Source organism: Gopherus evgoodei, chromosome 5 (assembly GCF_007399415.2).
Source record: "Gopherus evgoodei ecotype Sinaloan lineage chromosome 5, rGopEvg1_v1.p, whole genome shotgun sequence".
NCBI classification, from domain to species: Eukaryota; Metazoa; Chordata; order Testudines; family Testudinidae; genus Gopherus; species Gopherus evgoodei.
Window position 1 is genome coordinate 125,180,609 of NC_044326.1, and position 23,732 is coordinate 125,204,340.

General features: G+C 40.8%; 1 protein-coding gene across 5 annotated transcripts in view; it reads right to left on the reverse strand.

The window, feature by feature from the left end:
- Positions 1-23,732, reverse strand: part of ARHGAP24 (Rho GTPase activating protein 24) — a 342,415-nt gene that overhangs the window by 31,220 nt on the left and 287,463 nt on the right. For 3 of the 5 annotated variants that reach the window (XM_030564961.1, XM_030564964.1, XM_030564963.1), the window contains 2 exons: positions 15,066-15,188; positions 3,099-3,306 (listed from right to left, as the gene is read on the reverse strand). In XM_030564961.1, the coding sequence (XP_030420821.1) occupies positions 3,099-3,306; positions 15,066-15,188 (331 nt within the window). Of the gene's footprint in view, positions 1-3,098; positions 3,307-8,873; positions 9,907-15,065; positions 15,189-22,963; positions 22,986-23,732 lie in introns of those variants that run through there. The other 2 variants (XM_030564965.1, XM_030564962.1) reach the window with 2 other exon arrangements.

Consider the following 23,732-nt stretch of genomic DNA (forward strand, 5'->3'; position numbering starts at 1 on the left):
TTCATGCATCATCAACAAAACTGTCAATCAACTCAACTGCAAAAACCTTTATTACTGGTGATGTCTGTGAAGGAAAGAACACAGCTTGATATTTAGATCCCAGGATGGTTTCTCCAATGCTGGACTTCAGATTAGTCTTTTGTGTACTAAACACACTGAATCCGGAAGTCCACGAGAGAGAATAAATATGGAACCAGAGCTGGCTCCAGGCACCAGCCCAGCAAGCAGGTGCTTGAGGCAGCCAAGGGGAAGGGGCGGCACGTCCAGCTCTTCAGCAACGATTCAGTGGCAGGTCCCTCACTCCCTCTCGGAGTGAAGGACCTGCCACCAAATTGCCACCAAAGACTGAAGCGGTGGCAGTAGAGCTGATCAAGATTGCAGCTTTTTTTCCTCTTGGCTGCTTGGGGTGGCAAAAACCCTGAGCTGGCCCTGTATGGAACTCCCTCACTATTTCATTTTTACAGTCACTTTTCAGACAATAGTCACTTTCCAATGTTCCTCTTGTAGTACAGACTCAACCTAACCAGTAGAATATGCAGTTGCCTAGAACAGCAAAAATGTTATCTAGGGAAGTAGAGACAGAGCCGTGCAGGGGAAAAGGGGTATATCTACAGCATGGTCTTCCCTTCTCCACAGGGTAATCCACAGCACAGGGTAGCCCTGGAGAGAACAGCAGGATACAGCCTTCAATTATTATTGATATTGCAGTAGCACCTAGAGGTTCCAACCAAAATCAGAGTCCTGTTATGCTAAGCATGGTCCAAACACACAGTGAGGGGCAGTCCCTGCCCTGAACAACTCTCAGTCTCACCAGAAAAGATAAAGGATGTGAGGGAAAACAGAGACGTGTCTTGCTCAACTCCCAGATAAGCGCTGTAGCCTCAAGCCCACCACACTGCCTCCCAAAGCATGGGAAAAACAAACAAGCCAACGAAAACACAGAAGCTTGTTTTCATACAAACATCTGAGGTAGGGGTTAACTATAAATACACAAACCTTTGAAGAAAAACTGCAGTGCCAGAGAATTCTAGGTAACTATTGCCAATGTTTCTAACTGCTTCCATTGCGGCTATGTGCCTGCTTCACAGCAGCACCACACGAAGCCTCTTCTCCATTTCATTCTCTAAAACTGAAACAGCAAGCTTGTTCCTGTGCCTCATTAGTGTGATACAGGTGTTGTGAGAGAAACCTGAGAGAAATATTCATACTGCTCAGCTCTCAACTCATTTGTTTTATAATGGATGAGCTCTGCACACCACTTGAAAGAAGCACCTCTGTCCAGAATGTTAGACACAGCATATTTGTGGGTTATTTTAAAATATAATGTTCTTTTCAATCATTTGGCCTGGGGGCATTGAAAAGTCTCATTGTGGCTCATTTATATGCCAATGTCAGTTCATCTGCATCTCTGGCCAGAGATATCATTACTGACGTTTAGCTTAAAGGATAAAACAAAGAAGAAATGCATTCAAAGAAAGCTTGGCTATAATAGCTTTCTCATTGCTTTTTAAAAATGTGCCTCTCTCCCTAGTACAGCTCTGCAAAATCTTTCTAGTTAAACTAAAAAATGGTGTGTTTTTACATTCTGATGCAAAAATTCATCCCTCTAACAATGTCACTTGCTAGGTTTCTAACCCCGCCCTTCTCCAGCCAACCTTGCCCCTGGTCCACTTTTCATTTAAAAAGTAATAAAGCTGACATGAAAGCAATAGCTTTTGTTCTTCCCGTGCACTGCCACTTTCATGATCTCCTTGGAAAATGCAGAATTGAGGGGAAAATGGCATCACAGCGTTCAACATGTATAGTGTGGCTCCAATTCCATATCAAATGTGTTTATTTTCGGAGGGGACAAAAATGTTTTCTAATGGTCAGACCCACAAACTCCAGGTAAGATCTGACTCATTTTGGCTCAGGCACCATTAACAGTCAAAGATCCTGTATAACAAATGCAAGCCCCCCCCCCTCAGGTTAGGCCCTCCATCACACCTGTACAAACCCCTCATCTTCTAAGCAGTTGGTAGAGGTGTCACCAAGGATATAATTTGAAGACAATGGAGGTTCAACAGTCAGCCTGTAATTGGAATTTAGTTAATTCTCTTGTCATTCACCCAGAGTTATAGTGGCTCAGTAGCGCTGGTGTAATCCATTGGTTCTGCATGTTATATCTCCTCTTCTACCACATCTATTACTACCAGCATCCCTCCAGCTCCTGGAGTAAAGGTCTCATGCTTTTAGCACTGAAGATCTCTGATTCAATCCCTGGTGTTTGGTCAAGTTGGGGTTCATTATACTGGCAGTAGTAAAAAAAAAAATACTTTTGTCACTAAAGGAAAGAGATTGGCTTTCACTGCTACATGGTGCCATTCTTATGTAGTCATTTTCAGAGAAGAACTTCCTTTAAACCAAGCCCTTGCATATAGAGATGGGTGAAGATGCCAATGAAAGGTGAAGACCATCGACAGCTGAAAGAATAGCACTGGCTCATTTCTGGGTCCAGAAAGTTCCTATTTTATCAGTTTGGATAATTAGCTGAACATTTAGATGCTATTCTGACCTGAACCCTCAATACCACTTGAAGTTTGACCCTCACAAGGGACTATAATTAAATCACTTTTATTTTAAAAAAAGCAAAAATAAATCTCACACCAACCTTAATTTAAGATTTGTCCTTCCATCTATTTCATCAGGTAATAAAACATACTGAGGCTGGTGATGAGAGAACATTTCCCTTGATGCAGCAGAAAGAAAACCCACTACCAACCCATTCCTAGGGGTGATAAGGTCAAAGGGTCTAGACATTTTTGATTAAGCTGAATTGCTTATGATACACTTCCTAACTGGCATCAATATTAAGCCACTACCAAAAAAAAAAAAAAAAAGGAATTTCTCAAAAAAACCACACTGAGATCAGATACTACAGTGAGAAATGAAGCAAACGCTAGGCTGTTAACAGGAAATGCGGAAAAGTCTGCAAAAGTTACGCAAGTTCAAACCACGCTAACTCAGGAAGGATTCAATGCCTTTCATCTTACAGTACACTAGATCACTCAAGCTCTGGACCAGACCACTTAAAGTAGGGGGAATTTTGTGCATTTTACCTGTCAAACGATGGCTTCTCTCCACAGTCAAATGCATCCTGTAACTCTTTGACAAGGTTAGCCTGGCCCGGAAGTCGAAAGAGTCCTTCCTCCTTCAGCCCCCGCAGTCGGATAAAATCCACACACTGCTCCACCAACATGGGAGCCAGACGGTTCCCATATCGCTTCTCATACCGCACTGTGTCTTCCAGCTTCTGTCCAAAGATACCTATGCATAATAAGGAATGACATGAGTGGGTTGAGGGAAAGATAGCATTGGAATGAACAAAGAGGTGTGCACTAATGATTGTACCAAAACCAGCCCTCCTTACAGATTAGTCAAATAGAAGGGTAGTCAGCTCCTAAGTCCAGGGATAAAGAGCTCAATTTCACATCTAGTGCCCTTTACAAAAAACACTACTCCACTGTATTTTATCATAATGGTCCAAAACACAACTGTAAAAATATCATTAACCACTGGTACAGAGTATTGTAACTTTTAAAAATAAAACACAACACTACCTTCAAATCCTAAAGGGAAAGCAACGCAGGGACATAAAACTCTGTCACAAAAGTGGTGAACCCAAGATATTACATATGTCCCTGTTTACTCTTTGAGCTGAGGTTAACTGTACGTGGCCATTGAAACAGCTCTAATATCACATCTAAGATATAAGAACTTTTTACTCTTATTATACTCAGGCTAAAACTTTCAAAAGGGGCATAAGTGAAGTAGGAGCTTAATTTCCATGGACTTTCAACAAGAATGGAAAATGGAACTTTGGCAGCTCTTTTGAAAATTTTACCCTAAGATTTTCATAGCTGTAAAGCAGCTGCAATTCCTACTGACCTCAGCTGGAGTTGTCGGTGGTCAGCTTCTCTGATTTAGACCATACGTTAAGTACACACAGACACACACATCGCTCACTCTTATAATTTACTACAAGTTGCACAATTAGTGTCTTTTAGAATAAAAACAAAATGTGTATGTGAGAAAGAGCAGGTGGTGGTATAATATGCCAGATGACAGCCCTGAAGACTAATGCTTGTATTGATCTACATGACAGGTAAGCTATGAACAACAACAGTGCAAGTTTGCTTAGGCAATGCACTTCAAACCTGATCTGGGGATGTAACTACCTCTTCCCTGCTATTAATGGCATCGCCAACTCCCTTCAAACCTTGGGTCCTTCTTCCAAAGAATGTCATTTGTGATGGTTGTTTTGTGATGTGAGCATCTGTTTCCTAGCAAGAAACATTTCATATACAGAAGGACATTAAACAACTTTCAGATGGGAGTTGAATTCCAAATAATGGCCTACAGTTGAGAGACTTCCCTTTCTTATTACATAAGCCATAGAATGAGAAAAATCCAATAGGTCAGATTCTTCCCTTTGATAAGCATGCACAGCTCCAGTGACTTTACATTTTTTTTAAGATAGATTCAAATTAGCAAGTTTTTGAGTCCATTTTTCTTCTTAAAACTAAATCTAATCTTTAAAGTTTGTTTTGTTTTTGTTTTTTAAATTGTATTTATTTTCACTAATATACCATAATAAAGAAAGCTGGTGGAAATTCTAGTTCCTGTGTCCAGCTGTGTGATTCTGGGATAGAGGAATAGCAGAGTTCTGATTTCCACTGTCCCTGCCTAAGAATGCTACCCATTGGTGGGTGGAGAAGGGTGGAACCCTCTCTCCTAGCTTCTCTCTCTGCATGTGGCAGAAAAGCCAAACGGGAACCATCAGCAGCTACAGAAGGAATATTTGAAATGTCATAGTTAATGAAGCTTAGAGAAAGATTAACTGGCACATAAAGTTTGGTGTCCAGCCAGGTCCCTGTCTCAGCTACCAGAAGTCCATAGAAACTACATTTTTTATTTATTTATTAAATAACGTTTTGGTTTCTAGCATGCTCCATGTGAGGAGGATGGGAGGATTAAACATACTTGTGGTTTTTGAGCTGATAGAGCTAAGGAGTGCTGTCTGGCAGTATAATGGAGTTCCTCCACTCCCTCCCTGGTTCAGGAGTGCTGTCCAACTGATCTCAGTTGAAAGCATGTGGTGAGATCACAACGCTCACAGCAGCATCAAGGATTCAAATCCCATTCTGCTCATGCGATTGTACCCAACTCCACAAGTCAGCAGCTCTTGGTGACCTGCTGAGTCAGGGCCTTGATGTAGTTGAATGTGAATTGGCCACATACTTTTCACAAGCCAAGGCAGAGTTTTGATTTATCACTGGGAATAGTTTGATCTGGCCTGACAAAACACTGGCCCTAAACCTTGAAATAAATCTGAATATTTGTCAATATAGGTAAAATTGTAGAAAACTTTTAATTTGTTTCGAATTCAGCATGCCCTTAGTACATACACGGTGGGGTAAGAGTGGCCAGGAAATGGAAATATCACAAGACGCACAGTTTCCAACCTGGGCCAGAAGAAGAATCTTGTAACAAAGCCCTATTCTTACTAGATTTCTAGCTTCTATTTCCACATATGCTTCAAATCATAACTGAAAACAGCAATTACTCCCCCTTTTAGAAGCTGCCTATTGTTGAAAATAGGAGCTCATTGTTAGTAACTGAGATGAAACTGGAAAATGTTTTGCTTTGCATGAAATTAACTAATCTATTATTTTTTCACATCAGCCTTGTGAAGTTTTCTCCACTGCTCTAGCCATTTCTACCCAAGGCCTTCCCTGAGAAAGCTATTCTATGAGCAGACACTCAGAGTTCCCCCTTCACCAACAGCCCATAACATTTCATGGCACTAAACAGAAGATTCAACATTTTTGAAGTTAAATTAATCAGCGTGAAATGTGCATTATAGTTGTAAGTACAGCTCAGACCTGTCGAAAATACAATTAATATGGCGAGCTCTATGTCGTTAACCGTACTTTCTTCTCGCTCCACTAATGTTCTTCTGATTCATATTACAGGCCTGCTTACATCTGTACAGGAGAGAGACAAGTTCTCAAATCCATTAAACTGCTTATAGGTTCATATTTCCACTGACACCATTGTCAAAACATGTAATTTCAAGTTAATAAATTTATTAGGTTGCTCCCCCATCCCTCTTATGGAATTGGCTTTCAAATCACATCTAAACTGAAATGAATGTAGTGAAAATAGAGTTTTTTGAGGCACTGGGGGGAAATGTTTCTATAGTGTTATAAATTGCAGATGCACTTCAGCGCAAGCAGTAGTATATTGGAAGCAGCTGGCTACTGCATAGTATTAAGATGCCCGTAACCAGCTCTCAACCAGTATCACTGAGTACAAAAAGATATGATAGATTTAAAATCATGCCTGCTGGGGAGAAAATGAATAACCAAGTGTTATTTACTCCTTCACACAACATAAGAACTAGGGTTCACCCAATGACATTAATAGACAATCGGATTAAAAAGAAATAAAAGAAAGTACTTCTTCATACAATGCAGTGTCAACCTGTGGAACTCATTGCCAGGGGATGTTATGAAGGCCAAAACTATAACTGGGTTCAAAAAAGAACTACATAAGTTCATGGAGGAAAGGTCCATCAATGTGTATTAGCCAACATGGTCAGATATGCAACCCCATGCTCTGGGTGTCCCTAGTCTCTGACTGCCAGAAGCTAGAAGTGGATGATGGGATGGATCACTTGATGATTACTTGTTCTGTTCATTCCCTCTGAAACATTGGACACTCTTGGTAAACATGATAAAGGGCTAGATGGACCACTGGTCTGACCCAGTTTGGCTGTTCTTATGTTCTTAAGCTATTTTCTCCAATATTTAAGTCTATGGGCCAGATTTTCAGAAACCTTTCTTGCATAGTTGCATGCATAGGTACACAGTTCACATGCGCAATTACAGCATTTCTGTGAACCAAATTTTGTTAACTAGACCAAGGTAACTGTTATTTGCATGTGCATCCACAGTCAAGGCCTGATCCAAAGCCCAGTGAAGTTAATCGGTGTCTTTCCACTGACTTCAATGGATTTGGATCATGTCCTAATGATGCACACAGTGTTCTTCAAATCTGGCCCACAGACTTCCATGCTGATTTTTTCTGGAAGAGACCTTGTAAATGTAAAGTACAGTTCAACTGGCACAAGTGCAAATGAGCAGCAATGGCTCCAGCTGAATCATTCAATCCCCTGCTGGCAAACAGAGCGATTTCACTCTAGTTTTCAGAACAGAAGAGTTGTTGTGTCAAAACGTACCAAAAAACTGAAACAGCTGAAAGTCTCATTTCTCGACAAGAAACCCGCGGCACCACTAAGTAAAAAAGGTCAACCGTCTGCAAATTAATCTGTTAATCCTTTTCTCAAATTCTGAACATTCCTCGAATAGTTAAGCTCATACGGAGGGGCAGACAGCAATGGAGAAGTAGTTTACACCAACCGGTACATAACTTGTATGACTATAGACATGTATGTCCCATCTCAACCAGATTTTCAGAGGTGCTGATCAGCTCCAATTTTTCATTTTTTAAAAACAAATCTATAAGTAATATTTAAATCTAGGGCTAGATGTTCAGCACCCTTTGTGTGCACTTGTGAAAAAAATCAGGCCCTCTGCCTTTATTTCACTGGAAAACCTATGGCTAGTGCTGCTTCCTCCTTTAGGGCATATCCTGTTCACCTTTGCCTGTGTGAGCAAAACCCCCAGAGCAATGGAACTACCTTGTTACTGCTGAACATAGTGGGCAGGCAGCAAGCACCCATGCTGGGAAAGATTGGCAATGTTGCAGATCACTGTGTGCAGCAGTTTAGTAGTAGATTAGGAAGGGAACAGATGGGAGCACAGTCATGGGACCTGCAAACTATGGGGAAATAAGGGCCAGATCCAGTTGCACGTAGCAACTTCCAGCCTCAACTTCATCCAACTGGGGGGAGTGGCTACATGTTGCTGCGAGTTGGGTGAAGAGAGGATTCCAACCATATTAACCCCTGTGTGGGGCCCTGAACTCATGCTTGGAGTGGGGATGAAAATTTCCATTCACGTACTCAGAGTAGTTCTTAAAAACAGCACAGAAATGGCTGTGATATACTTCTCAGATTCCAAAAGACAAAGTTTCCTCTCTCTCATCAAAGAGTTATTTTATATTTTTTCTTGGTGCTGAGACTCCTATTCCGCATCACCTCCTACTCAGATCTTTTTGTTTTCTCTTCTAGCTTTACCTGTTGATGCATTTTGAAAACCAGCTTTACCTCCACAATGACCATGCTTTAATCATTAAGATTATGTGCAATGCAGAATTAATCTGGCTTTAATAATGTCTCTGCAGCAAATGGATATAGGTGAACAAGCTGCAGTGGAATAGGATGAAACAAAGCAAGTGATATGCAACAGCATAATGCATGTGTAGAAATCCAACATCTTTGGATCCAAGTATTTGGACATCTGGACTGACGTAAATTCTCTCATCCCCTCCCCTCATGTGGGAATAAGTGTCAATCAGATCTATTCTTCCAATTTTGCAAATCTTATGGCTCACCCTGGGTGTGACAGGTTCAACTCCCTCACTCCTGTGATTTTTAGTTCAAAGTCACCCTGATGCACCACAAAAATTATTCTTTCTGCCTCACTCCACCAGACTATTCATGGACTGTTAGACATAGAAGATAATGCTAAGCTTACAAATACAAATGAACAAGGAAATTAATAAATCATTCATGGAACGTCGGCATCCTTATTGTTTCATACCCTTTGTTTTGGACTTCTTGTTGGTGCTAAATACATAGCCCCCTTGACCTCTCAGAATAAAAGGCTCTAACAGCAAAGCACAACACAGTGACAAGCTGTACATACCTTTGCGAAAACTAAAGCACCGTTTAATTCTCCTATAAGTAGTTTTAGGAATGAAAGGAGCCGATGCTAAGGCCCCTGAGGTACGGACCCCACCATTTCTATCTTCAGGCATCCTACAGGCCGGAGACCCAGTATCAAGCCAAAGCTCTCCTTTAGAAGCTGCATCTAGATGAAAGACTGTGACTGTTCATTGTTATTGATTGATGGGGGCGGGGTGGAGAGGAGTTAATAGTGCCTTTTCTTCTAAAGTTGGAGGTTTGTGATCTTCTAGATCTCCGTAGTTGGTGTTTTTTGCTTTGTTTTTGTTTCCTTCCCTGCTTCGATTCTGCTTGGGAAGAATTTTCTTTTGTCTTTTTCTTTTCTTTTTTTCCTTTTATTTCCTGTGGTGAGACAACTGGCGACAAGGCAATGTCACAACAAAAGAATTTCAGCCAAAAGCTGCATCTTCTATTCAAATGGAAGTGTCTGTGGAAGAGGGATATATGCTGGTGGATGTGGGGAGGGAGAGCTCTTCCTGTCAGCTGGAACTGGAGGTAGAGTAGCCAGGGACTCAAATTCCACTGGACAAGGTCAGCACGTGGTGATGCGCAAGGGGGAAGAGAGAACAATGACAGAAAGGCCCCTGAAGAATTCTCCAAGATACTCCTTGCCAGCTCCTTTTATCTCCACAAACAGGGAACAAAAATAATGGCACCTTCACCCGAAAGACTCTCTGTCCATAATGGATTCTTTTCAAAGTGCTTTCCTCTGTAACCTCCTCCCCTTCTGATGTTCTTGTGGGCTTCCCGGTTGTTTTGTTACCTTCAAGCTACCAGAAGCTCTTGTGGGAGAGAGGCATCAGATGCAGCGGTGTTGGCTGAAAGATCCTTGGGATCTGCTGAAGAATACAGACTTCCACACGGGAGCCGCTTTGCTCATTTCCTCCCTTTACTACTATTCTCATTGGAGGTGTTACGAATGCTGCTGCTGCTGTTGCTGTTGCTGCTGCTGCCTTCTGCTTCAGCCAGTCACATACAGCAGGTGCAGGCAAAACAATGTAAAGGAGGGAGCTGCTGCAACCTTGATTTTTTTTTTTTTTGACTTTGAGTTGACTTCAAGCCACTGTCACGTGTGCCAGCTTAACAGGCAGTAAGCCTCAGCCCTTCTGGCTCTCAAGAGTGTCCAGCCGTTGCTCTGCTTTACCCCCTCCAACTATCCCCACCCCCTGACCCATTAAAACTCTGTTGTTTCTTCTTCTCCTTTACCCACTTCTTTCACTTTATTTCTGTTTTCAAGCTCTGCAATCAAAGCTCAGGCCTTTCTTTTCTTTAAAAAAAACTGCCTTTTTAATCTAATCGGGAAAGGAATTTAATGTGCAAACAAGCATTAGAAGTCTTGGCTGATTTAAAAAAAATATTTTTTTAAGTAATGTTCTCAGTATTTTTCCTGTCCTTTTGGTTCAAAAACAATCTTGTTCAGAGCACTTTGGTAGCACTTCACCCACCCCCCCTTTCCCTTCCTAATACCAGTTAACAAACAACAATTTAATGATCTGGTTAATTATTTATAGATCCGCTTGCTCCATGGCCAGGATACCATTCCAGTCACCAGCTAGACCCCAAATATGAGTGGTCTCACAGAGCTCATGCACAGACACCTGTGGAATACACACAAACCTATTTTATAATACTCAGAAAAATATGACGATTCTATGTAAAACTATGTTTCACATCAAACACACAAATAATTTGGGTAAGACTCTCTTGATTCACTGTATTTTGTCCTAAACTTTAGGCAGCAGGGGCAAAATGAGTGTTTTACTTTTGATTAATTGGTTGGCTGAGTTTATTTGTTTTCTATATTTGATTATTTTTACGCTGCTAGTTGGTCGACATTATGTGATTGTAAATCTAATTAAGTGCTAGAATACTACAGCGTTTGGATAGAATTTTTAAAATTGTTGTTTAAATCTAACTATCTAAATAGCATAATTATAAACTCTGAGGGCACAGATTTTGAGCTAGACTCTCATTTGATGTCAATAACTGAAGTCAATGTTGATTTACACCAGCTGAGAATCTGGTCACTTATACAGTATTTATTTTCTCTGTGAAGCCTTATGCATACCTACGGAATTAGATAGCAAGTCCATTAATTATAATAAAAATAATGATGTTAATAATAAGGACCCTTATTCAGCAAAGTTAGTCTGTTTCAGGTTGGTTCTGGCATAATTTATATAGAAAAAGGGGGGAAAATATGGTGAGTTACATATTGTCACAAAAACAGCCAGAGACCTGTTTAGATCTTTTGGAGTTTCAAAAGTAATAGTTCAAATGAGAATCAATTAAATAAATAGGTTTTGGAGTGGTAGCCGTGTTAGTCTGTATCAACAAAAACAACGAGGAGTACTTGTGGCAGCATCCTGATTATCACTAAAAAAGATTTTTTTCTCCTGCTGATAATAGCCCACCTTAATTGATCAGTCTCATAACAATTGGTATGGCAACACCCATTTTTTCATGTTCTCTGTGTATATATATCTTCCTATTCTATTTTCCACTGCATGCATCCGATGAAGTGGGTTTTAGCCCATGAAACCTTATGCCTAAATAAATTTTTTAGTCTCTGAAGTGCCACAAGTACTCCTCAATTTTTTTTAAATAAATAGGCAACTCTCTACAGGCACAAATCCCAGACGTTTCCAGTCCTAGGATACTGCCTGGTATCCCTGTGTAAATACATTAGAAATGTAAAGCCACTCAAGATTGTGTGGCTCAATACCAGCATTTGTGTCACAGATAGAATTCTCTCAGGAATGTATCTCTGTACTGCGATGGAAATCCTAGTCAGAGTGTGTCCATGCAGAATAGTCAACAGCCTGGTAGTCAGGGTATAGACCTAGGTCTTGGGGACCCAGGTTCAATAGAAACAATTTTCAAAGCCTCAAAATTTTAGGGGAAATAGAATTTTTGTTTTCTGGCCAGGACTTCTCAAAATAATTTTCCTCACGTTTTCCAGAGTGAGACTCATTTTAGAGTTAATATATTTGCTCAAGAAAGCCAACATGAATATGACATTTATAAAAGGCTTAAGTTGAATTAAAAATAATTCAATTAATTCAAACAAACAGTAGCTCAACAATTATAGTCTCCCACCATGCCCGAGCCTTAATTAGTATTATGCAAACAATGAGCCTCATGTTGAGCTATGCATTTGCACCAATAGGTGGCACTACACATTATTACATTTGTGACAGTATCATGCCAGCTTCTGGGGTGCATTCAGTGGTTTCCATACGTAAATCCAGTCTCACCAAAGTCCATCTTACATCAAAAAAGTCTAAAGTGCCAAACTTGGATTCAGGAGCTCAAGGTCCTATTTCTAGCTCTATCACAGACGTCATGTACAAACTTGGGTAAATCACTCAATCTCACTTGGCCTCAGTTCTTCACCTGTACACTGGAGATATTTCCCTATCTCTCAGGGGAGTTGTGAGGATAAATGCATCAATATATATGAGATGCTCAAATACTATGGCTGTTGAGATCATGCAAGCAGGCAGACTCATAGCTTCCCTCTTCTCAAAATGGTACTGCTTGTACCCAAATGTGTTATTGCCATGGTAGCTTACAGTGATTTTGGGTTGGAATATAAAATGGGCCTATTATAGTTCAATATAATAGGTCCTTCTAAAACAACTGAAAGCAGTTGGGTGTAGACTGCAGGAATATGTACATTTTTGCTTTAGTAAAATTTCAGAACATTGAAATATACCCTGACCCACCCCATGCTTGTAAGAGAAACAAAATGAAAAATCAGACCTTTTAAGACAGATTTTTAAAAAACAACTTCCTGTATAGGGAATCACATCTAGAATGTTGGCCCTTACTTGCTTATTATGTAGGTCTCAAATTCCTAATAGGCTAGAGGGACATCTTTTACCATCCCTTTCGCAGGCATTTTCTCTAGGAATCCCCAAGCACAACTGCAGGCATGTTTGAGACAGTACCAGACAGACCTCCTGCTGACAGACGGTCACAGGGAAGTCAACCAGGCAGGAGTCAAAGTTTCTGCCCAATAAGAAATATCTGACTTGGACAGAAGGTGAAGGAATGTGTGTGGTTCCTTAGAAAGATTTTGTTCAAAATTATCATTTTCTTCAGGCTCAGGTTTAACTAATAGATGGAAAAGGTAATTTTCAGTCAGTAAGAGCAGTTTTCTGCTACAACAACTGTTCTTCTCTGTTGCAGAACAACATGAATGGTCTTGCTGAGGTGCCAGACGTTGTTTTCACAGCCAAACAATAATGGTGACAAGCGATAAGTTCCCTGGTTTAAATACAGATGCTGTCATCTAATGGGAAAGTAGCCCTCATCTCCAAAAGTAAGGGCTTGAGTGCCCTGAGAAACAATATGATTAATGTGTAAGCATTACTTTTCCTGAAATGATGATAATAGTATTTGAGGTTGCACAGTGAGGCCCCCTCAGTATAAGGGGCCTTTCAAAGACAGCAGGTGTGCTGGGCAGACAGAGTAGGGCCATTTGCCTTTCCAGGATTTCTAACTAGAAGGAAGAACTTCTACACATAATGCCCAAATAAATGCCACAGGGCTTCTAATAGCGTGCATTGCATTTTACACAATATTATCAGTCAGATGCGGCTTTCAGGTTTTGTGGGACAAACAATGCCAAGTTCTTGTGACCGGTACAAATTCTAATTAAAGTAGATACCAAGATGCATCAAGATTCTGTCTCATCTTACCCCATGTGAAACAGCCTTCTCCATCAGCAAGGACTAGAACTAGTTGACCAGCTGTAGAAGTTGCTAAGAAAGCGCGTCCATCACTGTGTTGAGTGGTGATTAATACACTGTATTTGCCAATGTATCTTTGTCTCGAACTCTTTCCTACACCTAACAAAAATGTCTTATAAAATGCGTAGTCCCTTTTTCTCAGGAGCCTATACCATTTTTTGTTTCTCCTCATGCTAATATAAGGTGACAAGACTGAATCCACTATGTGCACTAACTCCATTCTGTGGTTTCTGACTGCAGCAAATACAACAGCATGCTGAACAGAGAAAGGAGCGGAAAGAGAGCAACAGAACTGACACAGTGGCACTGGAGGCCCCTCACTAGCAGCCTGCTCACACAGATTGTCATTGGGAAAAGAGAGGCATCCAAACAGACACAATAGCACGTAAGAACGGCCATACTGGGTCAGACCAAAGGTCCATCTAGCTCAGTGTCCTGTCTTCCGACAGTGGCCAGTGCCACGTGTCCCAGAGGGAATGAACAGAACAGGTAATCATCAAGTGATCCATCCCCCGTTGCCCATTCCCAGCTTCTGGAAACAGAGGCTAAGGACACCATCCCTGCCCATCCTGGCTAGTAGCCATTGATGGATCTATCCGCCACGAATTTATCTAGTTCTTTTTTTAAGCCTGCTATAGTCTTGGCCTCCAAAACATCCTCTGGCAAGGAGGTCCACAGGTTGACTATGCATTGTGAAGAAATACTTCTTTTGTTTGTTTTAAACCTGCTACCTATTAATTTCATTTGGTGACCTCTAGGTTCTCATGTTATGAGAAGGAGTAAATAATACTTCCATATTTACTCTCTCCAATATGCCACCATTGCATTTTCATTCTGTATCTTTTTCAGAAGAATATTTTCGGTATTGGGAAGAAAAACAGGGTCCTCTTAGGTGAAAAGAATGGCTGCCTGATTAAGAGACAGGACTGGGGTCAGGCAATCTGGGTTCTATCTTCATCCTCTGTGATCATGCATAAGTCTATTCAGCATTCTATGCCTCACTTTTCCCCACCTATAAAATGGAGATGACAATATTTCCCTACCTCACAGAGAGATTCTAAGGCATATTTAACTAATGTCTGTAAAGTGTGTTAAAATCTTTGGATGGGAGAGAAGCAAAAATACTTAATAATATTAATGCATGTCACCCCTAGGGATTATCTCAGTCTGCCTTATTCCCTAGATGACAAACTGCCAATGAAGGACTGACTTCACCAAACCAATTTTCCTAGAGACCTCTATCATGATGGGAAAGGAGAATGGGAAGTTCTTGGTCCAACTATTTTAAAGCATCTGGCTCACTCACTGTTTTTTCTTCTTCACTAGGACCTAAACTTACAATAGAAGCCATATGTATCTTTTTCCTGTGACTCTTAAATTTTCTCTCCCGGACTCACCTCCTCCAAAAGGTGCCCATATAACTCTGCGAATGGATTTCACCCAGTCCTCCATGTCATTCTGTGTGCTGGCCATAAGAAGGTATGTCTCATGATGAGCTGTCATCCGCTCTCGGTCTCCTCCTGCAAGAGAAGACAATCACATATAAACTCTATCCTTTCCAGCCCAGCCAAACTCCTGCCAGCCACCTACCACCAAACTGACTGTTGGAAGCTGCGACAATGTGTAAGGATCCGAGAGTGCAGGTCCCTGGTTTTAGCAGGCCTAGAACCCAGGAGTGTGCAGGGCTGAGGTCTCAGACATTCCCTTACTGCCACCAAGGAAGACAGATGAAGCATCACCTCACTAATCTCAGATGGTCGGGCCACACAGGAAGTCCTATCAGGACACCAAAGGCCTGGGGCACCTGATTGGCTTGCACCCATTACTTAAGCAGCAGTGACCTGGGTGGGTTGTCTGAGCAATTGTGCAGGATCCCTGTTGCTTCTGCATTGGATCAGGTGCTTTACCTATCTCTAACCCTGTTCCTGGTTCCTGCTCTGCTCCTGTCTCGTTCCTAGTTCCTGCCACATTCCTGTCCTCAATCCCAGGTCCTGCCTTGCCCCTGCTCCTTGCCTCATCTCTGGTTCCTACTCCTCTGCCTCATTCCTGACCATCAGCTCATCTCCTGGCTCCAACTCCGGCTCTGACCATTAGGCAAGACCCCCTACATCCTGGTTCCTAATACAGTTGTTTGAAGTATGCAGACCTAGATACCATGGTCTAGCTATGAAAGGCAGGAATATGCATCATCAGTCAATAGTATGAAAAGAAAGCTATTAAGTTCCAAAAAGAAAGCTAGAGGACAAATGTCATCTGTAAACAAAAATTCCCTATTATTGATCTGAGAAATCTTGCACCTGCGCTAATCTGTAATCTGATACAGTTATTGGACGTTTTGCAGAAATTATTATACACCAAGACTGGAAGTAAATTGTGCTTTTTTAGAAGTATTGACAGCCACTCAGTTTTTATGTTCAGGAACTAAAGATGTCATATTTGTAACAAGAACATTTGATGTACACAATTGGTGGTGTCATTTTAAAAGTGAGGCACAGTCATGCTAATAGCCAGCAATCCAATGGCGTACAGCACTGATTTTGAAGGTTCTATTAGTGATCAAATGCAGAGGGAACACAAAAGTGTGGAGACAGGCATTGGGCATGCCTGAAGCTATTTAAATAACACGACTTTGGCCCATTGATAAGAGGAAGTTTTGATCCAGACCTCAGCTTTGCTGAAGTTCAGATTTTTAAGATCTGATGTTTTGATTCAATCTCTTCTCTACATTCCTATTTTAATATAAGGAATGAAGAGCTGAACCATCATTATGGCACCATAGAATACTTGATTAGGAACCTGCACAAGCTGATGGCAGAAGCCTGTGCATCCCCCAGTCCAGCTCTTTGGTCAGTGCTCCTTGCTTCAGTTCAATAGGTGGAATCTGTTCCCCAGGTGATACTGGTGAAGAGCAAAGCCATACAAATATTAGTTTTCAGATATTTATAACACTTTTAATTGAGCCATCTAAATGTGCATGGAGCCAAGTAAGCGAACATGTGAACTTATTGCTCTTGCTCCTGTCCTTCCTCGCCTCATTCTCTCCCTGTTATTTCACCCTCACCCTTTGGATCATGTCTAATACAAGATTGTCAGCTCTTTGGCACATGGACTCTGGCTTTGTGTGTGTCCTGTAAAGAGCCTTGCACTTCTGGATACTGTAAAAACAATAAGATTGTTTCTTACTAGGCATTTCTCCAGGGCCTACAAAAATAGGGTCCTGATCTCAGCTGTGGCTTCTAGGCATGACTAATATAAATAAATAATAGTCTGTGATTTGGACTATATATAGTACATGAGTGTACATATGACCAAATTAAACCCAAGTGAATGCAGAGGCTAGATTTCCTTTTAGGATTCCTGGATAAAGATAAAACGCACTCAGGCTTCACTCTCAGGGAATACACTGTCACCAAAGCCTTCCATTAAATATGGACTCTAATTGCAGTGATAAAATATAATACAAATATTACTCTTTATAAAGAGCACCCTCGCCACCAAGGTGCTCTGAGTGCTGCGCAATAATTTAAAATATAATGTACTTTAAAATGTCACAATGTCAGAGTAAACAGGAGTTACTGAAAGAGGAGCAGAGCTCTGGAGAGGAATTGATATTTTATTAGAGAAAATGAACAGTCACAACATTTCATTTTTGATAATATTCTGAATCACCAACCAAAAGCACAGGCACAAAATATGGACCTCCTCATTCTATATTGCCTTGCATCTTGTATGATTTACGCAGCTGTACAGTGAGCACATTCTACACACACTTTGCACTGATGGATATAACAACAGAAGATGCAAGGCAATGGAAAATCAGGCCCTTTAACTGTTCCTTACAGTTTCCATCCTTTTTCAGTGTTAGTAATTTGGCTATGTGACAAAAAACGCCTTCCTTTTGGCCAGTCCCCGGGTAGCTAAAGCATGAGAAGGAACAGCTGTCATTCTTTCTCCTTCCCTCTTACTGACTCACACACACAGAGGGCATATGATGTGGTGAAGATTTTAAAGTTGCAAAGGACTGGAATAAGATAATGCATTTTTGACCCATTAAAATACAACATGAGATGAGCACAGAAATGCCATTCTAAGCCTGAAGCATTAATTACTCATTTTGCCCGAAGGACGGTTTACAGAATGTACAGCAATATTCTGCTCTGTCACCAATGCTCAGCCAGGAACAGCCCTGACACTGAATGCAAATGACAGCTGCTTCAATGTGTTCCCAGCTAGTGGAGAAAAAAAGTGATAAGCATTATTGACCATTATTGCTGCTACCCACTTGGTACTCTATCCCTGAGAATGGTGCCAGTGTCTACTTTTTGAGGTTGATTCTTATTTGGTTCTCCACTGTCAATCAAAGGATGTCAGTGCCTTCTATTTATTACACAAGCAGACATTTAACTTGCAAATGCTAAACAGCAAAACCAAAACACAGAAACCATGCATCTGTCTGCTAGAATGTTCCAAAATTCCAGCTTTGCATCTGAACTCCCTTCAAGGGTACATGGTGTCCAGAGGCCGGAAACTGGATTCAAGGCCCCAGATTCAAGCCCACTTCTCCAGAGCCAAAATTAGGAGCCTCTATTTTTATTTTTTGGGTCTGATGCAAAAGTCCGTAAGGTCTCTTCTCATTCTGGCCTTCCCAGAGGATGTGGACCAGAGAGTAGAAATCTTTCAAGAACAGCTAGTATGTTCCATCACTCAAAAGGCAGCAAATCTCATTGTATCAGCTGGTCCATGTATTTACTTAATCTGTGGCTGAAATCTCATGAGAATTAGGCATCATTACATGCAATCCCAAATACCAGTTCTGAATCTTTCTAAGAACTGTCCCCAGTCCCTACTGAGATTTAGAGCTGACCGGAACCACTTAGCCAAAATATATGGACTAGGTATTGAATATGGAATATAATATATATCTCCTAGATCTTTGTTACATGATTTAAACCAGAGGTAGGCAACCTATGGCACGCGTGCCGAAGGCGGGATTTGAGCTGATTTTCAGTGGCACTCGTGCTAACTGGGTCCTGGCCATTGGTCTGAGGGGCTCTGCATTTTAATTTAATTTTAAATGAAGCTTCTTAAACATTTTAAAAACCTTATTTATTTTACATACAACAATAGTTTAGTTATATATTATAGACTTATAGAAAGAGACCTTCTAAAAATGTTAAAATGTATTATTGGCACGCGAAACCTTAAATTAGAGTGAATGAATGAAGATTCGGCACACCACTTCTGAAAGGTTGCCGACCCCTGATTTAAACAAAACTAACGTCCCCACCAAAACACCACATTGTATTACTCTGCACCTGATCATTGCAATGTATTTATAGAGAGATTTTCCTCCTGAAGAATTTAAAGTATTTTACATTTCACCTAGCACTGAAATTCAGCCATTTCTGTATTGGAACATATCTTGTGTTTAACAATGCACTACAAAAACTACACAACAGTTTAGGACAGGAAGTGAAGTATGCATCTGAAAGGAGAAAGAGAGGGTGGGAAATTTCTTATGCATAGGCAGAACATAATCACCTGAATGGAATTTGAATTTTTTACTGTATTAGATTTAGACTTGCATGTTTTTGTTTTATTTTGCTTGGTAATTTACTTTGTTCTGTCTGTTATTACTTGGAACCACTTAAATCCTACTTTTTAAATTTAATCAAATCACCTTTTACTTATTAATTAACCCAGAGCAAGTATTAATACCTGGGGGAGCAAACAGCTGTGCATCTCTCTCTATCAGTGCTATAGAGGTTGAACAATTTATGAGTTTAACCCATATAAGCTTTATATAGAGTAAAATGGATTTATTTGGGGTTTGGATCCCATCAAGAACTGGGTACCTGGGTGTTGGAGACAGGAACACTTCTTAAGCTGTTTTCAGTTAAGTCTGCAGCTTTTGGGGGACGTGGTTCAGACCTGGATCTGTGTTTGTAACAGGCTAGCGTGTCTGGCACAACCAGGCAAGGTACTGAAGTCCCAAGCTGCCAGAGAAAACGGGTTTAGAGGTAGTCTCAGCACATCAGGTGACAGTCCCAAGTGGGTTTCTGTGACCCAACCCGTCACACATGTGACTAACTCAAAAGCCTGCACATTTTGGAGGCTAATAGTGATTTCCTTGCAGTGGTGACATTGTAAAGGTATGGATAGCTGCCATGACTGAAGGGTGGACTCTCATGTGTGATCCATCAGTCTTTTCAGTTTTCTTTTAATGGCCTATACATTCCACTATATCAGATCATATGCCATTTAAAGAATAATTATTTTATGTCAAATTAGAGGGTCTACACACTATAAACTGGATTAGTGCCAGAAGTACAGATAGTTCATTTACACCATTCCAGAGTAGAACTCCAAACAACAGACTTGATTAAATATCCATTTAGCTAACATACAATTAATCTGTGTTTGTTTAACTTCATAATGAAGGAAAGCATAAGATATCCTTGGTCAGATGTTCAGTTAGAGAAAATCAGCAAAGATTCACTGAGCTCAAAGGAGTTTACACCAGTTGAGGATCTGGTGCATCCTTTGTGTGCTGCAATATTTTATGCTTATCTTCCCTGTGAATAAATTATTATTTATATAGTGCTACAAGTTTGCATGCTGCTTTGAAAAAGATATTTGCGAATACACTGGAATTTATTTATTTCATGTAGGTCTGTAAATGCTGGTTTATGTAGAGATAATATTTAAAATACAGGTAAACCCTGATAATCTGAACAGCTCAGAAATTATATCTAAAATTCAGAAAATAAGAATTTCAGATCATAGGTATTTGGACAAACAAAATTACGGTTACATAGGACATTTTCAACTTTTCAATAATCCGATTTTATCCATATGAAGATTTTTAGAGTTGCTGAGCAACCATAGGTCCTAATTATTTCAAGAGAAGTTTCAGGGGATCAGCACCTCTGAAAATACCCAATATAAGGCACCTAAATTTTGAAAATGGTGCCTTATCCTAACAAATCACAAAGGTTGCACATGCACCCTTAACTCTGCCACTTGCACCCTTAACTCTGTTCATTATACATGATTGCATAGGGCCCGATTATGTCTTTACAGCACAATCTCTCACTGAGCTCACATTGGAAGCACAAAAGTTGCACAATCATTTCAAAGGCTGCAGCTTATTCATCTCTCCCAGGCTGGCAAACTCCAGGGCCTGGTAAAGGCAGGCAGGGTGGGAAACAGCAGCCGTGCCCATTATCCTGTCTCTCCTCCTTGGCAGGGGAGGGAGCAGAACTCTGTGCTTGCCTGACTACAGAGACTGGCCCTTGTCCACTCAGGGGAAAGCTGCAGTTTGCACAACTATCATACACATCCTACTCCTTTGCAGCCCTGTGCCAGGACCAGGGCTAGTCTGGCCCATACTGTTTCTTAAAGATATACTGTATCATCATGCCTTTTCCAACCCTTAGTATTCTCTTTTTTGGATCGAATCAGAGTCAGATTTATTAAAGCAACCTAGAATTTCAACTTGGAATGGAAAAGGTGAAATTGCCCTACCCTATGTTCAGTCCTGTATCTTGGACAGGTCAGATTGCCTTCCCTCTCTTTCCATTAGCAATGACTTATGGGTTTTCCCTCCTGGCCCATTCACTGGCTGTGTAAATAGTAAATAAAGAATGCTGCTGTGTTTCTTGATCAAGTCTGCCTGTGACCACTCGAGCCCATGCTGGGCGCAGCTTTGTGCAGTGAGCCGGCACTGCTTGGATCTGAGCTAGGCAGAATATTTTAGGAACTTCTGCCAGCTAACAGGAAAAAAACCCCAAACACATGCACATAATTAAAATCAGGAGAGAGATGATTCCTGGAGGGACAGGAAACGGGACAGCCTTTATTTGCTTACTCAACATTGCATTATACCCTTTGAAAAAAATGAAGAGATGCTTACTGAATTTAATGGGTGGTTGATTCCTGAAATATCAACCTAAACAGCTTTCCTGCATTTTCCCCACTGTCAAGTAAACATGGGAAGTACATAAAATTCTCATCCAACCAAGTAAACCAGGACTTTATCAGATAATACATTCTTGTTCATTGTACTATCTCTTTGTCTCTCCCCAACCCACAAATGAGCAAACTTTCAGGGGACCAGGCCTTGTTTATGCTCTATTTGAACTGCATCACCTTTCCTCTACTCAAAGTGCTAATCAAGCTGAATTCACCTTGAAAGACACCCTCAGTTTTCTGCTCATTAGCATCTTGGATTTATTGCTAATTGTAGTGCTTTGCTTCTTGCAAATGGAATACACGGGGATTGATCTCCACCATTTTTAAAAGAGAATTTCCCCCCAGGAGAAACATCAAAACTAGGATTAATATGACTTCTTTTTTTTTTTTTTTAACTAACCTCAAAAATATATTCCACATTTTAATAGAAAAATGTTGGAGCCATTTGTAAGGTGAAGTTGTTTCCTATTTTCTGTGCATTTCTTTCAGTTTAAAAGCCTAAAACAGAGTTTTGAAAATGGAGATGTTAGAGACAGCTGAGAATTAAGGGTGATACAGCTGGATTCTGTGCCAACCCCCACATTTTAGGCTACTTATTATCACCACATTTTAGGTTTCCGAAGAAAATACAGAATAATAATTGTAGCCTTTAATGTTTCTCATATGAGCATCTATGCACTGGATTTTGTCCATATATAGGCATTCATATGGGAGCTGCTGGGTGCTCAGCAACTTTGAAAATCAAGCTATTTATTTAGATGCCTAACTTTAGACACTAATCTTTTAAAATCTTGCCTCTACACACTTCCTTCCGCCCCCTCCCTCCATTTATATTGTATTTTTGGCCTTGAGAGCCCATCTTTCTTTCAATTAGCTTTGGCCTTAATGTGCCTCAGGACTTTCTTCCAGGTAAGGCTCATCACTTCTGTATGTATGTGTTGATTAATGCCCATCTTTTCTTCCTCATTTCCTTCCATATCACCTGAAGTCTGCTAATTCATCCATACTTCACCATAGAAGGAGTGCCTAGTTTTGTACCAATCTTTTTTTACAGAAGATACTGCTCAATACAAATAGCTAGATGGTCAACAGATTCTATGCATCTCCCTGTTGGTAATTTGTTCAGCTCTTCAGAGTCTGAGCCTTTCGAAAATGTCACATGTGGAAAATGGGTCTCATGTTTTTCCCTTTGTTCCATATGGCAGCAATTCCTTACTCTATACAAGATGCCAAGATAACGGTTGTTTACCAGTTCAGGTCTCTGATTAACTTTTCTCAATACCAAAATAACTAATAGCCATCACAGGAATTCATGGCTCACTTTTCAGTCCATTTTGTTTACTTCTCCTTGAATCTTCCCCTCTGCTGCAAACGAGCTTCCCAGAAAAATACAGTATTTCATCTCTGATTTTTCTGGATATGCAAGCTTCTGTTTCTTCCTTCCTTCCTTCTCCCTTTGTCCTAGGGCGACCAGACAGCAAGTGTGAAAAATCAGGACAGGGGGTGAGGCATAACAGGAGCCTGTATGAGAAAAAGACCCAAAAATTGGGACTGTCCTTATAAAATTGGGACATCTGGTCACCCTACTTTGTCCTTTATCAGCTTTGATTTTACAGCATTTATATTCATGCTTATTGGTCTGGATCATGAATAGCCTCTTTATGTTATAGAAGTTACTAGATTAGAGTACAAGAATGTCACTGCAAAGTCAAGACCAATGATCTCTTCCCCTTTATTCTAATGTAGTTACAAGATTTTTTAAAATAATCCAATGGACAAAGCAGAGGTAACACTTATGACCTCAGCACTGATTTCACACCAATCAACAATAGTTTAACCACAGCAATTTGACATGCCACACTGATTATGTACTAATGAAAACCAGTTTAGCCATGATTGTGTTCAGGGGCGGCTCCAGGCCCCAGCACGCCAAGCATGTGCTTGGGGCAGCATGTCGCGGGGGGCACTCTGCCGGTTGCCAGGTGGGCGGCAGGCGGCTCCGGTGGACCTCCCGCAGGCATGCCTGTGGAGGGTCCACTGGTCCCGCGGCTTCAGTGGAGCATCCGCAGGCAGGACTGGCGCTAGGGGCT